Here is a 16,349-nt window from a genome sequence, read left to right on the forward strand (position 1 = left end):
CAGAGGACATTTTTCTTATACTGTATATTTGTTCTATGAGAATGTTTGAAAGCTGGTTAAAACAGAAAACCACCCACTGTTGGTTCCATTTCACAAGAGACTGAGATGGTTTTGAAAGTCTAAATCCCTCCAGGATCTCAAAATCTGCCTACTGCAGAAAGTAACATTTTGTTATTGTGAGGGCTGCCCTTGTGCTTTCAGACTCCTTAATGCAAAAATCCTGCCATACTTTCCTTTCTGGCTGGGTGTATTATAGTTATATTTTTCCAATCAATCACAATTCTCCTGAAAAATAAGACAAGCGTAATGCTGCTACCTGAGGCAATCTCTCCCTCCTGATAACATGCCTACTTACACTGTGACTGTTCCTAACTTGTTTTAAGTTTGCTGATATGCACTGTTGCCACCTCACTGTTGCTTTTACTCATTGAAGCAGGCCAGTTTCTTTCAAAATTGGTTTCTGCATCTTTTGTCCCTTTGAATCCAGAATGTCTGGCTGAAGTTCATTGATCTGCCCTTGATTCCCTGGGTTGCTTAATTTTAGCAGATGTGTCTTCAGATTTGGCTTCCAATGAGATTAAACTCTTCAAGAGCCCATCAGTCACTGCTCTAATATTGTCCCAAGTATCTCAAAAAGAGGAGGTGAAGGTGCAGGAAAGCAGCATAATGGTGGCTGCTGAGAAAAGGATGTCTGACAACTAAAATGATTTAAAAATGATTTTAAAAAAGATTTATCATTGCTCTTAGTTATGGTTGGTCTCTTTACTGTGCTTTATTGATAGTAATGTAAATGCTCAAATGTCCAGAACCAGTAAGATTTTGTGCACTAAATACAAAATGTGCTATATAATTTCTTCCATTTAATGATCTTTTAAATAAACTTCTATGGTAAACGGATGTTATGGAGTGGATTGCTATGTCTAAAATACTATTTTTCTCTCTTTAAGTAAAATATGATATATTCTTTAAACCATAGGTTCTTAACCTGAGGTTAACAGACATGTGTCAGTGTCTTCCCTTATGGCTAGATGGGAGAGGAGTCCTGAAACTCTTTTCTGTTGTAACATAGATCCATGGTATGGAAAATGTTGAGAAACACTGTTAAAAGCTGATTTATAGTTCATCTGTCAGTGATAATGCTAGGGAAATCTCTAGAAAGACCAATTCAAAAAATGTTGCTGAGATTCCTTTGTACATAGATGCATATGGGTCAAATTTTGCTTTCCCTTACTCTGTGTATATTTGCAGTAACTCCATAGTCTTCAATGGAGTTCTTGTGGATTTCAGCTGGCCTCATTGCCTCAGGAATGAACTCTGTGTGCATGTGTGCCTATGTACACAGACACAGTCATCTCCCCAAAGTAAAAGGTCAGAACAGCATAGAATATATGAGGAGAAATGGTTTGTGGTGGACCTGAATCTCCAAGAAAAAGATTGAGCACAATTGACTGGGTTTTTTTTAATTGCTGTATTCAGAATATTACAGGAGCATTTGGCATCTGAAGAAATAAATTCTCATAAAAGTGAGGAATTTGCATCTTGCATGTTGAAGTTGGATTTTTTTATTCTTGAGTACTTTCCAGAAAATCACTGCATGGCAACCGGCTGTGTGACAGGCCTCTCCAATGAGCAGAGAGCGTAGCCCTAAAGTACTTGGTGAAACTAATTGCTTCAGCAAATGTGATGCCCTCATCTAGCAATAGGGATCAGGTCCCTACTTGCCTTCAGATCAGGAAAACGTTTTTCAGATTTTATTTTTCCATTATCACATCTTTACCTTATATGGGCTGTAAACAGACCAACAGCACCATGAAAATGGTTACGAAATCTCTCCAAGTAACTGCGTTGCAATACAGTAGTTATGTATTTATTTTCTATGGTATGAATCCCTTTAGTATGCGAGCACCTCACAAATATTAATGAATTAACCTCACATCACATCTATAAACTATTACGGTCCCTATTTTATAAAAAAGGGAAACTGAGTCACAGATCTGCGTGACTTGCTCAAGATTACACAAGTCAGTGGCAGAACCACAAGCAGAAAAGCTCAGCAACTGAGATTCAGCTCTTGGTTTACACTATGATTTTGCTTTTATCCAGTTTTACACCTAAATTTAATGTTAATTAATATTCACACCTTCCCCAAACTAACCAAGAACCTTAAGCCAGTGGTATGATCTTTGGAAGACTTGAGGTTTTTACAAGTTCTGCTGATAATGAAGGTTTTAAAATATTTAAACATTACTCACAACTTGGCAAATCTTGTGAAGTGCTTTTACATTAGGCACTTTTTGTGGGTTGAATCTGTCCTGTATGACTAACCTTTTATATGCTCAAATTAGCAAGGCTCTGCTGAAACTATTAATCAGCTGTCTGGTTACATGTTGTGATTTAAAATCTCTTCTCTTAAATCTCTCTTCTCGTAAATCTGACACTTTATATTAGTAGTTTGCAGTTTTGTAGCTGTGTTGGTTCCTGGGTATTAGAAAGGCAATGTGGATGGACCAATTTATGTTGGTAAGAGAGACAAGCTTTTGAGCTTACACAAAGCTCTGTGTAAAATAAGTGTCCAGTCTTTTTTCTCAGGCAAAGCTCCCATTGGAGATTTGCCTGGTTGATGACTGTAAGATTCAGTTCACAAAAAATAATAATTGTCACATCTATAGCATCTTTCAAGTGAAGATTTTAAAGCATTTTTAAATAATTAAGCATCACAACTCCTCTGTGAAATGAATAAGGGATATGCAGGAATCAGTTCACTCACCATGGAAATGCAGCTAGCTCTGGTGTAGAGTGCAGCAGCTCTTTAAGAGCACAGATGAGTTCCATATGTAACATTAGGACAGCAATTGAAGAACAGTATTATATTCTCTTGAACCTGCAGGGGGATTTTCAGATTGACATAATGGGCCACATTGCTTTCTCACAGACCCACATGTAGAGGTTCCTGTGTAGCATTGCCCCTTTGGCTGGCTCTCTCTGGGGTTGGTATCCTCATGGAAAAGAGTTGGGGACTTTGGGGGCCTGGGAGCAGGGCTGTACATCACTGCCTCAGCAGTACCACAGCAATTAGGCAGAAAAGATCATAGAAACTTTCCCATCCCCTGCCTCTCACTACGTAAGGGAAACTTGGTTCTGGGAGCATTAGCTTGCAGAGGAAGTTATGGCAGCACATTTCTAAAGGAGCTGTGTTGCCTGGGAGTATGAGAAGAAACACCAGGGGCCCTAGAGTTGGCATGGAGGCACTCCACAGCCCTCCACACTTGGCTCTTTCCTCTAAGGCAGTTATTCTCAACCTATGGGCCACTTGTGACCCACTCAGCACAGAGCTGTGGCCCATGTGACATCCTCAGAGCCGTAACTAAGGCATGGCAGGAGGAGCACCTGTCACGGATGGGGTGCATAAATGGGGCGGTGCAGGATCAGGCCCAGCATCAGCTCCCATGCAGGATTGGGCCCAGCGGGAATCAGCACCCCCATCTCCTGGCAAGATTGGGCCAGGGTGCTCAGCGCCTCCGCAGTGTCATGGGTCCAGTGACCCTGGCTGGAGCAGGCTTCCCGGCAGGGGGCAGAGGTGCCGAGACTCAGGGCTTTAGCTATGGGGGAAGTGCTGGGGCTGAAACCGGCACTCCCTTCAGGGCTAAAGCCCTGAGCCCTGGCACACCCCCACCCCCTGCAGTGCTGAAGCTGGGAGTGGAGCTGTGGGACTGAAGCCTAAAGCCCTAATGCTCCCCACATATAAAGCTCTGAGCCCTGGTGCTCCCGATGGTCAGAATCCCCACACCACCCTCTGCCCAGAGTCCTGATCCCTCCCCATCCCCCTCCGGCTGTAGTCCCAACCCTCCTGTGGCTGAAGCCCTGAGTCCCAAGGCTAACTCCCGCAGGCAGTACTGTATAGTATTTGCAGGGTGTTTTTGGTCTGGGCTATGATCTGATTGATTACTTCCAGTTCCACAGGGTGTCCGGTTGACGGGTAAGTCTGTGACTCTGGTGTTCCTCTCCTTGAGGTTCTTCTGTACTTCACTTGAGCGTTCTGCTGGGATCACATCACAATGTTTGATTGTACTAGAGTAATATGCATTACCAATCATGAGCTCTAGTTTAACTTAGCGTTATAATATAAATAAACAGGCTGACCTAACTAAAGATACTATCTGATAATGAACGGTCCATTTATTTATAGAGACTTAGAGGTTGCAACATTGAGTGTTATAAGCACCTAACTTTCAGGTGTCTAGAAAATCAAAGGAACAGCATAGTGATCCACAAAGCTGAGTTAGGCACCTAGGCTCCCCATACAATGAATGGGGAGAGATAGGACCCTAAGAACGTGATCCACAAAAGCTACCATGCTAGGTGGCTCCTTGCCTATGCTAGCCCAGGAGAGACAAAGGTATGATAAGTCCCTCTCCTTTCTCAGAGATAGGCACCTAACTCTGCTAATGATCCATGAACAGGAACCCCTCTCTTGGCTTAGGCGCCTACATAGTCTCTTTTGGAAATGAGTTAGGCACCTGTGCTCCACGCAAAATGGCTGGTGATGGTGTCACCCACCTTCTAACTCTTAGCCAAGTCATTAGAACTCACCTGGGAGTGGGAGATCCAGGATGGAGAGAAAGGATTGGAAATGAAGTCTTTCACCTGTTAGACTAGTGCTCTAACTGTTGAACTATGGGATATTGCGATGTGGGGCTCCTTCAGTCTCTCCTGTTGAACCTGTTACACTGGATAAATAAATAGAGTGATTGAGCCAAAGAGAGAGAGAGAGAGAGACCCTGTAGTTCAGTGGGTAGGACACCCAGCTGGAGAGTGGGAGACTCTGGGTCAAATGCCTCTTCTCCAATCATTCTTTCATTATTTATTTATCCACAGTGCAACAACTTCAACAGGTAAGCCTGATGGAGCCCCACATCAGAATAGCTCAGCGGTCAGAGCACTCTCCTGAGAGGTGGAAAGCCCCACTTCCAATTCTTTCTCCCCCTCTGTGAGGGGGGGGGAGAATTGAAACTGGGGTCTCCCACATCCCAGACAAATACTCTAACCACTGCATAGGCACGGATTCTGTGGGTGCTCCAGCCCTAAACACCCACTGGCAACCAGCTCCACCCCCCCAGCGCCTCCTGTCCACCAGCGGCCCCACCAATCAACTCCTCCCCCTCCCTCCCAGCACCTCTCACCCACCACAATCAGCTGTTCTGCGGAGTGTAGAAGGCTCTAGGGGGAAAGGGTAGGAGTGAGGACGGGGCGTGCTAGGGGAAGGGGGCAGAACTGGGCAGGAAGAGGTGGGGTGGAGCGGGGTTAGGAGCTTGGGCGAAGGGATGGGGTGGGGTAGGGGAGGGCCTGGAGTGGAGTGGGTGTGGGAAGAGGTGGGGCGGGGGCTTAGGAGAAGGGGTCGGTGCGGGTGGGGCCTGGAGTTGAACAGGGGGTTGAGCACCCCTGGGACCCAGAGGAAGCCAGTGCCTGTGAACCCTGGACTAAAAGTTATAAGGTGGGCGATGGCACCACCTCCTCCTCTGGCTGGAGTTTGAATGGAGTCCAATCTGGACAGTACCTTCTAAGCATGTCCACTGGATATGCTCCATGTGCAAGTTAGGTGGTTGAACGCCTGTCTTTCTTCCCCTGGTTTGTGAATCATTCTTGGGCCTAGGTGAAAGATAGGCATCCAGATGCCTAAAGCGAGTCAGCAGTGCATGTGCCCAGAGGCAGAAACTTAGGGATCTAGGGAACTTTTATTTTGAAAAACTTAAGTGCCAAGTGAGTTTAGGCGCTTACAGGGTTCAGTGGGAATTTTGCACATCTCAGTGTGGGACTTAGGCATCTAAATATGGGTTTAGGCATCCAAGTGACTTCATGGATTCCACACTAAGACTATAAATATCAGATACTGCACTGAATTACCAGTTATAAATCAATGTAAATAAACCCTCTCTTACTCATATACTATTTTTGAAGGTGGAGCTGATTTTATTTTTTCTAAAAGCAATAAAACTTTAATTATAAAACCTCATTAACTGTTCTAATATTTCATTACTGTTCTTTTTCTCATAGTTGCATAAATCTGTCTGCTGGCATTAAATGTGTATGTTGGCAGATATGAGATTGTTCTCATGTAAAATATACAGAAAGACATTTTTGAATACATGCATCATGACGATTACATACTTCTTGAAATCTTGTCCTCCCTCTGCTTTCATGTCCTTGCCCTCGTCTGTTCTCCTCCTAACTATCAGGTGGCTCCTCCTGCATCCTTTTTGGAAGGACTTCCTTTACTTCGACTATGGGTTGTACTGAGTCCTGTCATTCATCCCCTCCTGATCTGCATTTGATCTCATTCACTCACATGGCTTTAATTACCATCTTTAAGATGATGACTCATAGCTGTACCTCTAGTCTCCACTCCTGCTTTCTCTCCAGTCCAATCCTACATCTCAACATGTCTCACTGACATCTCCTCCTGAATATCTCACTGTCATCTTAAAATTAACATGGTCAAAATGGAACCCCTGATCTTTCCTGCCAAACCTTCTCCTCCCCCCTGCTTTCTGTCATTGTTGACAAGGCTGCCATTCTCCCTGTCCCTCCAGATTTGAGCCCTCATAAAAGGATTTGTTTTAGCTCCTGCCTATGGGCTCAGTCCCACAAATCCTTACTCATATGAATAGCTTTGCTGTTCTGTGAAGAAATAGTCAACACATAAGAATTATTATGTACATTGAGTTTGGTCTCAGTCCAGTTTCCAGTGGAAAAGTGCCTATATGAAAAAACTACATAGTTATAATAGTCACTAAATAGTACAATTGTCAGCTGTCTTGACAGGAAGACCAATGGCTGAATGGGCCTGGATATTGAACTACCCTTTCACCTCTGGAAGTGTTTCTTCCGGAACATGGAGAAGGTTCATTGGCCAAAAAGTATGGGGAACCTTACACTACTGGTGAGATATGATCCCTGTTCAGTGAACAAAGAATTGGGATCTCTAGTGCTGTCAGTCAGGCACATTTCACAAACACTGAATGCATACAATGAAATAAAAAAAGACATTATTGCGCTGTAGTTCTTTGCAGGAGTAAGGAGCTGTCATTTACAATCACTGACTTCATTATCTACACCATTACCTGAAAGGGGCTTTAAACCCAAAGCAATTTGTGGGGCAGCTGCTTCTACTTGCTAGTATTAAAATGACATGAACGTTGAAAGCATATTAAGTCTTGTAAATGTAAACACGTGGGTACTTGAATCCTAATGGGAAGAATTATCTCTTCTTGTGGTTTTGGCAGATGGAACTTGGGTTTTAGAATTCATCACTTCTGGGTAAGCAAACGTGGTAAGAAACCTGGTTCAGCTTGCCCAGGGTTGGGTTTTTTGTACTGTAGTTTCAGCTGCAAAATTTGTGGCTTGGGATTTGGCAAATACTAATTTCCAGCAGAAGTAATTACCACTTTAGATAATTGTGGTGGCTCTTAGGTCTTGCTGAGATGTTAACAAAGAATGATGGAAATAACCTTGATTCCATCCCTGAAGAAACCAGATGTTTAATTTATAGCAATATCACAGGATTTGGCAACAGTAACCAAAATGCACAGGATCATATATTGACTAATTTAAAAGAATAGGCTCATTTTAGAGTGATTCCTGGGTAGTGGTGGAGACCCTAATTCAGCAAAGCACTTACACATATACTTAAAGGTAATCATGTGCCTAACACTCATTCAAATCAATGGGACTAGGATGTGCTTAAAGTTAAATACGTACTTAAGTGCTTTCCTGACTTAGGGCTTCAATTCTCGTTGGTTATTGAAGGCACTCAGCACCTCCCAAAAGGCACTCATCATTTTTCAGGATTGGGCCCTTATCTGGGTAGGCTACTATATGTTTAGAAAGTCTTCATACTCTTTTCCCTCTCTCACATTCTCTAGGCAATAAATAAAATTAGATCATATGTCTGCTGGTAAGGAGTTTAGACTACTACCCCAACCCCTCATCTCTGGCCCCACCCCAGAGCCCACCCCCCCAGCCAGAGCTGTCACCCCCTCTCCCACCTCAATCCCCTGCCCCAGCCTCATGAAAATGAGCAAGTGAGCGAGGATGGGGGAGAGCAAGCAATGGAGGGAGGGAGGATAGAGTGAGCGGGGAGCAGGGCCTCAGAGAAGGGGCAGGATATGAGGTGTGGCAGGGGTGTTTTGGTTCTCTGCAAATAGTTGGCAACCCTACTTGATACCCCTTTCTTACCTTTTCCCATTCTGGGTCTATTGCCTTGGGAACCCCTGTGCATGGAACTCACTCTCAAAGTCCTAGTCTTGCCACTACTGATCTTTAAAATGTGAAGATTTTGAATGATTAAAGCCTTTTTCATATATTTTATTTAGACTTTATCAGTAATAAAATAATCCTTTGCATTTATCCAGTAGCTTGAATCATACAGATTTTTAATCCATTCCCCATTTTTTCATTTAAATCCCTCCCTATAAACTCATTTCTACAGGATTTGCCTATATTCAGATATTAATTAGAACCTCCAGATGGGTTCTTGCTACTGTCAGTTGAATTGTCTCGTTAGACTGACCTCACACTTGGTAAAGGCAACTCACATCTGTTCATGTATTTATACCTGCTCCTGTATTTTCCACTCCATGCATCTGATGAAGTGGGTTCTAGCCCACGAAAGCTTATGCCCAAATAAATTTGTTAGTCTCTAAGGGCTTGTCTACACTACAGGACTATTTCGAATCTACTTAAGTCGATTTTGTGGATTCAATTTGTGTATCCATACTAAATACACAAATTTCCACATTCACGGGGCCAGCTTTAGGCGGTGCACTGTGGGAAGCTATCCCACAGTTCCAATGCATGCTGGGAAAAATGTGTCGTCATTGAACCGTCAATCCCGCCCTCCTCCTGTCTTCCTTTCTCTGGTCGGTTACAGCGTGGGCGCCACAGCACTGCGAGCATGGAGCCATCATCGCTGCACTTATGGCCATTGTCAACTCCGGCACATTATCGTCCACCTCTTCCACAGTCAGATGCTGAGAACGCCGGGCAGTGGAGATCATGGTGGCAATGGGTCAAGTTCATGGTGTGGGCGATTCTGGGCCCGGGAAACAAGCACAGACTGGTGGGACCGCATAGTGCTGCAGGTCTGGGATGACACAGAGTGGCTGCGAAACTTCAGGATGAACTGTGTGACTTGCTGTCCCCTGCCCTGAAGCGCCAGGACACAAGGATGCGAGCAGCCCTGACTGTGCGAGCAACTGCTCTCAAAGGTAGTGACTGTCGGAAATGTCCAGGCCATCATAGATGGCATTCCCAAACTGCGGTGGGGCTATAGATGGGACTCACATCCCTATCCTGGCACCAGCCCACCAGGCCAGCGAGTACATTAACCGAAGGGCTACTTTTCAATGGTGCTGCAAGCTTTGGTGGACCATAGGGGACGTTTTACCAACATCAACGGGGTGGGGGGGGGGCAAGGTTCATGGCGCGTGTGTTCAGGAACTCTGGTCTGTTTAGACGCCTCCAGGCAGGCACTTTCTTCCCGGACCACAAAATAACGGTTGGGGATGTGCAGATGCCTACAGTGATCCTCGGGGACCCGGCCTACCCGCTAATGCCCTGGCTCATGAAGCCCTATACAGGCGCCTTGGACACTGAAAAGGAACTCTTCAACTACCGGCTGAGCAAGTGCAGAATGGTGGTGGCGGACATCAGCGAAAAGAATATCCCGTAGTTATTGCTGCTTGCTGTGTGCTCCACAATCTCTGTGAGGGAGGTTGAGGCAAATCGCCTGGCTGCTGTTTACGATCAGCCAGACACCCGTGCTGAGAGAATATCCCAGCGGAAGCGATATGCATCAGGGAGGCTTTGAGAGCAGGGTAACCTGTGACTGTCCACTTGATTTTAAGAGAGCCTGATCATAAACCAAGTTTTCCCCACTTTCCAAGGACGTTTTAAAACTAAGGACATGTTTTAGTAATTAATAATAAATCTTTCGTTGACTTTGCATTTCTGTTTATTCGTTGAAACATGGAAGCATTCTGTGCTGGTTAAGGTGTGCACTGATGGGTGGGGTTGCAGGGCTGTGGGTTTGGGCGTTGGAAGGGGTGAGGGTGTGGGGAAGGGTGAGTATCTGCCCTGGATGAGGTCTATTTTGGGAGGATCGTGACTACGGTCCAAATGCATGTGAAGGAAGCCTGCCTTTACATTCGGGATGTCAGGCACCAGGACCCTGCACAAGCATACACCTCAAGGAAAGACCGGGGCAGCATACACCACACAGACTGTCCCTGGTGCCTAGTGACTGCAGTCTGTGTGTGCCCTGCAGTTGACCCTGCAGCCAAGTCTGTAGCATGGCACTGTGGGCTATGCAGTGACATTACAATTACCCCCCCCCCCCCCCCCAGAACAACAGACAGTCTTCTGACACCAGAACAGTGACTGTAACTGTCAGTCACACCAACCCGCTTTTAATCATGTAATACACAGTGGGGGTTTGAACTTGGAGTTGGGACTGGTTGATGCTGTAAAGAAAGAGCTTGTAAACGACAGTTGTCTCTAACATTATCGGTGTGCTGCAGGGACAGTTCTCACGGCCCCTACCGCCTCCGTCTTGTCACTTTGGGTGAGGGGACAGGACTTCTTGGCGTTGGAGCGGTTGCAGATGCACTGCAGGGGCTCTCTCCTCCTGACTGCGGTCTTGAAGAACATCTACAAGGCGCGGCGTCTCCGTTTGCTCCCTCATTAGACCAAGCAGCGTTTGAGTCGCCTGCTGGTCTTCCTGCCGCCACCTATCCTCCCGTTCCAGGTGTGTGCGATGCTGCTGACACAGGCTCTCCCTCGACTGTCTCTGCTCTGCCTCCGCTCTGGAGCTGGCCATCAGTTCCTGGAACATGTCGTCCCTTGTCTTTTGCTGTGTGATGTGAAAAAGTAGGTGATTTCCTTGAACACATACATGTTTGCCAACAGTAAACACAGTCTAGTCAGTTTCAGTGAACAAGACCAAAGAGGAACCAAGTCTCAGGAGATCTCAGAACTAGTCCGAGATTTGAATACGCTCCGCCATTGCACTGAAAGATAGCTGCATCCCTCTTGCACAAAGTCCTGGTAAGCCTTACAGTACAGAGTGCTTATCAGTTAGTGCTTAGCTGTGCTCTCCTGCTGGAGGCAATGTGCAAAGCAGAAAAGATGGCGTTATGCGGCATCTCCCGCCAGTGAGGAAAGACCCTGTATGCTTTTCCTCTGAGGCCTGCCACAAGTGGCTGTTTCATTCTTATGCAAAGTAAAACTCTGTTTCATTCTTATGCAAAGTAAAACTCTGTTAAGCGAGGTCATTCTTATGCAAAGTAAAACTCTGTTAAGCGAGGGTCATTCTTATGCAAAGTAAAAGTCTACCATGCACAATAGTAACAGTACACTAATTCCACTAATTAGATGCAGCACTTCCACAACGACATCACCCTGAGGCGTGTCAGGCGCACACAGAGAGAGCGGATGTTAACAGAAGCCCTGCACAGACCAGGACCCTACGATGCCATGCGATGGTCCCCTGTACCTGAGGATGGCATGAATAAAGCACCTCTCCCAAGAATACTCTTGCTGAGGATTTTCCTGCTGGTCTCTGAGAGCTTTTTTGAACTATCCCCAGAGGACTATTGCTCCATTCCTATATGTGTAGACCTGCTGTTTGTATAGTTTCATATTTAAAAATTTTTATATAGTATTTCTATTTTTTATATATATCCCTGTTTCTTAAAAAATAAATGTTTCTGATCCTTCCCTGATTCATCTCTGTGAGGGTGATGAAGAGATCCTGGCTGTCAGGAAGCGGGGAGTGGGTTCGATGTCGCCTGCGCCGTCCTCAAAAGACCCTTCCTCATCTTCCCGTCACTGGTGGGGCACTGGTGGCAGACCCACCTAGAATGGCATGCAGTGCCTCGTAGAAGCGGCATGTCTGGGCTGACTTTTGATACCCTTGTCTTAGGTCCTTCACTTTCCGCGCACTGCATCGCATCCCGGCTGTATCCTTTCTCTTTCATGGCTTTAGAGACCTTCACACAGCGATCAGATCCTGGACTTCCGGTCAGTCCATGCTGGGGACCTCTTTCTATTCTGGGATTGCGGACTCCTCTGCTGGAGAGCTCTGCAGATGTGCAACCAGAACGTCAGATTCAAACCGCCCAGACAGGAAAATGAATTCAAATTTTCGGGTCATTTCCTGTGTGGCTGGCCAGAGAATCCAAGCTCGGACTGCTGTCCAGAGCGTCAACACAGTGGTGCACTGTGGGATAGCTCCCGAGCTGCTAAGTTCGATTAGCATCCACTACTCCACCTGCCGGGAACTAAAGAGCCCTCTAGTTCGAATTAAATGGCTTCCTGGTGCGCTGATAAATTCGAATTAAAGTCCTAGTGTAGACCAGGCCTAAGGTGCCACAAGGACTTCTCGTTGTTTTTGCTCATACAGACTAACACAGCTGCCACTCTGAAACCTGATCATATCACTGTAATCCTTTTCCTCCCGTATTGATATGGACACATTTCCTGTCTTAAATAGAAAGAAGCTCAAACTAGTTATTGAGTAATGAATGTGTGAGGTTACTGACAAACATGCATCCTTTTTTCAAGCATACTTTTCTAGAGCAGATAGCTTATGGATATCAGAAATGATTTTAGCTAGATCATTTGCAGGACCGACTCCAGGATTTTTGCCGCCCCAAGCGGCAAAGAGAAAAAAAAAGCAAAAAAAAAGCCGCAATCGCGATCAGCAGCAGCTCCACCATGCTGCTTTCTTCTTCAGCAGCACTTCAGTGACAGGTCTTTCCCTCTGAGAGGGACTGAGGGACCTGCCGCCAAATTGTCGCAGAAGAACCCGATGTGCCGCCCCTTCCCCTTGGCTTCCCCAAGCACCTGCTTGCTGGGCTGGTGCCTGGAGCCGGCCCTGTTCGTTTGACCACTTTAATGCAACTTTGTGTGTGTGGTTTCAGAACAAACCACGAGACATGGAAGTGATATGTAGCATTTTAGTGTGGAGCTTTCCAACCAGTAGATGCTGAAAGATTAGAAGTTCATTCAATCTATGGTGATCTTAAATTATCTCTCTTTGACAGCATATATTAATAGATACAGAGAAATTATACAGTGGCATGTTTTCACCTGCTATGTATTTGGATTTTGTGCAGATGTTCTGTTACTTCAAAGGCAGCACATAGTATCTGGAAAAGTGACATAAAATATGGAAGCTTTGAGGGGAAAAATCACTTAAAATATAGCTTATATTTTAATCATGCTCTGTCTCTTGATTTATTAAAAAAATCAGTGTTTTTTTTAATCCAATAATCTTTCAAGTTTTCTTTCTGAAGCTGAAACTGATAAAAGTTTCATACCAAAAGTTATCAGGAAAAGGGTCATTGTTGATAAGTTTCTGAGCAGTTCTGATTGGATTTTTTTTTCTGTAATGACAGAAATTTGTCTTACAAAGAAGCAAAAGAAATAATTTTTGGAACTTGAAGGAAAGTTGTTTACTTAAGAAGATCCTACTGATAGAGAATGACAGACTGTTTAAGGAAAGCTGTACTGATTAGGTATTATATCTTACGGCCTGATCCTTCTTTTGTTGAAGTCAGTGGGATCAGGACCTTAGATAGTTAAATGTTTGCTAAGAATATATAATTAAATTGAACTTTCAAAGTTGTTTTTAGAAATAACAGTTGCTGTTTTAAGCCTAACTTCAGCAAGGCACTGAACCATGGGTCAAGTACTTAATTATAATGACATAGGTGCCAGGGCTCAAGTAATTAGGTGCCGGAGCTATTGCAATTGTATTACTTTCCAAATTGATGCAGCAAGGCCCAGGTGCTGCGGGGGCTATAAACTGCCAGACCTAGAGATGCTGTGGCTGAACCCTGGCAAGCACTGGCATAAATTAAGCACTGCATGGGTCTAGCTTAATCATGTGAATAGTCCTGTTGACATCAAGATAGACGCATGTTTTCCTCCCATGCTGAATTCAGGGCTTTAGTATTTCATTATTAATGTCGCCGTTGTGTCTCACTTACAGCTGCCATTGTATTGTTACTTTCCCAGGAGCAGGTGGAAGCTGATGGTGTAGTCTGAGGAACAGCATTGCTTGAATTTATGAGAAAAGCAAAAGGCACTTCAACTGTGTAATTTGTATTGAAAAGTAATCAAGACAAGACATTACCATATGGCATCTTTTGAAAATCTCTTGCTTTTTCTTAGGGCATTCAAATGCTGAACTTCATTTTCTGTGTGTCATGCTATTGTCAAGGTAGTGGCTTCCTCTTTGTTAATTATTCTTTCAGTTGTATGTAAGATCCAATTCTCCATTGTCCTGCACCTTGTGTGGTCAGTTACACCTGTTCAAAGTGGGTACAATAAGTTACCATTTTGGCTTGGTAGCATTTGACACCTGCCACTTGCTCACTCTGCACTAGTGTAGAGAGCACTTGGTGGTGCACTTGTTTGCAAAGTTGGTTGCAAAGCTTCATTTACGTATGTGACAGTGGAGTTTTCCTTAAAATAGTGTGGAAAGATATGAACAGTCTTCTTGATAGTAGCATTTAAATGGTGTTTTCCTTTAAAAGATGTCTCAGGCCTTAATCTTCTATTTGTATTTTTTTACTGACAAATATCATGTCCATAGTATGAAGTACTTTGTATTTTAATTTAACCTTTGGAATATATGAAGACATTTCCAGGATGCACCTCATATTTAGTCAGTTGTCTACTGTAAAGTCTTGATTGAAGTTTCATGTCATTTGGCTTTCCCAGGAATTGCTTCATTTCCTCCAAAGTGCTTACAGTTAGGTGTTTTTTTTTTGGTAAAATCTGTTTTTGCTATAATGTTTGGGAGAACGCTTTTATTTTTTTTATTATTTTTTAAAGTCTTCTGTGGTCTAACACGCTACATGTGTTTATAAAGACGCAGGAGGCGCCTTGAGGTTTGGGGAGGAGACTAGGCTCTATTAGGAGCTCTTCAAACTGTCTTTGGTCTCAGAGTACGTGGAATGTCATTCACATGACTGCTCCCTGTGTTCCTTGATACGCACATGGCTGTGGGAAGACTTGCTTCTGCAAGTTGTAAGGTTTACCATGGCATAAATTATGCAGATGTGTCAGTGCAGTGAGAGAGCTGGACAGTCCCTTCGTCATCGAGTGGAGCTAGAGAGAGCTACAAAGTAAATGTGAGATGCTGTTTTGACATTGCTTTTTATGGATTTCATTGTGATTTTGCTTGACTGCATCATGGTGATGTTGAGTGTCAGTGACACAAGTATTGCAATGGGATGAGAATGGGGCACTGTGATTAGTTTGTGGCTCTATTCATTGATTAATTGAATCTCCAGCCTTTCACTGTTGAATTATGTTATTCTAACACATCCATGTAGTTAAGCATATGCTAGACTGAGCTACTTTGATACAGAAAAGATGGCATTTAGCATACTCACACTGCAGATTTTTCAGTGTGTTGGGCCATAGTGCCAAGTGGTATAGCTCCACTGAACTCACCATCTGAGAATCTGCCCTGTTCTTTTTGTGAGCACTGAACTGGAAAACAATTTACTTTCTTGCTGTTCTACAAAGACAAGTTGTTAATGAATGTCAGTTCTATTTACTTGATTTTACACAACTTAACAAGGTCTGCTGTTTATTTCCAGCATTACTTATGTTAATGTATATATGTATTTTGTTACCAGCTCTTCCATGTTGCTTACATCCTTATCAAGTTTGCAAATTCTCCTCGCCCAGATCTCTGGGTGTTAGAAAGATCAGTGGACTTTGGAAGAACCTATGCACCTTGGCAATATTTTGCTCGTGAGTATTAATTCTTGCATCCCTGCAGTTTTATAGGAGAGAGGCTTTAATCATTTGTAGAATTTAGAAACAAAAATCAACTTAGTGGTTTCCCTGAATAAAGTATGGTAACGTGAGATGTGTTTGGAAGGGGTCTGGCATAACTGTTAACTAGTTATCTTCAGTAAAGCCCCATTCTTAGCATTCATCAGCAAAATGAACATGACATGGTTTGAAAGTTTAGAATCTTTTTGATTAAATTAGCCCAGAGACATACACTTAAACAGGTTTTGTTGCCAGTAATTTTTCTTCCAAAGAGCCATAAAAGGAACTGCTTTATATAGTAGTCCTCTCTTCTGAGAGAAGTCTTTGATGAGGTAAATTTTCAAAGCAAGGCATACTGATTTAATCTGACAACTTTCATTTAAACTGGTAGAGAACACATTATTAAAACCCAATATAGTATTGCAAAAATGTAAAACTGCCCTTGGGATTTTTCCTTTTATCTTGTTCATGTCTTAATAGTGCCTTTCACCCCCTCA

General features: G+C 43.9%; 1 protein-coding gene across 1 annotated transcript in view; it reads left to right on the forward strand.

Moving 5' to 3' along the window:
* LAMA3 (laminin subunit alpha 3) overlaps positions 1–16,349 on the forward strand; it is a 114,654-nt gene that overhangs the window by 16,764 nt on the left and 81,541 nt on the right. Inside the window, exon 3 of the mRNA XM_039523014.1 lies at positions 15,711–15,828. Within this exon, the coding sequence (XP_039378948.1) occupies positions 15,711–15,828 (118 nt within the window). The remainder of the gene's footprint in view (positions 1–15,710; positions 15,829–16,349) is intronic.

Source organism: Mauremys reevesii, linkage group 2, assembly GCF_016161935.1.
Source record: "Mauremys reevesii isolate NIE-2019 linkage group 2, ASM1616193v1, whole genome shotgun sequence".
In the NCBI taxonomy this organism is placed as follows: domain Eukaryota; kingdom Metazoa; phylum Chordata; order Testudines; family Geoemydidae; genus Mauremys; species Mauremys reevesii.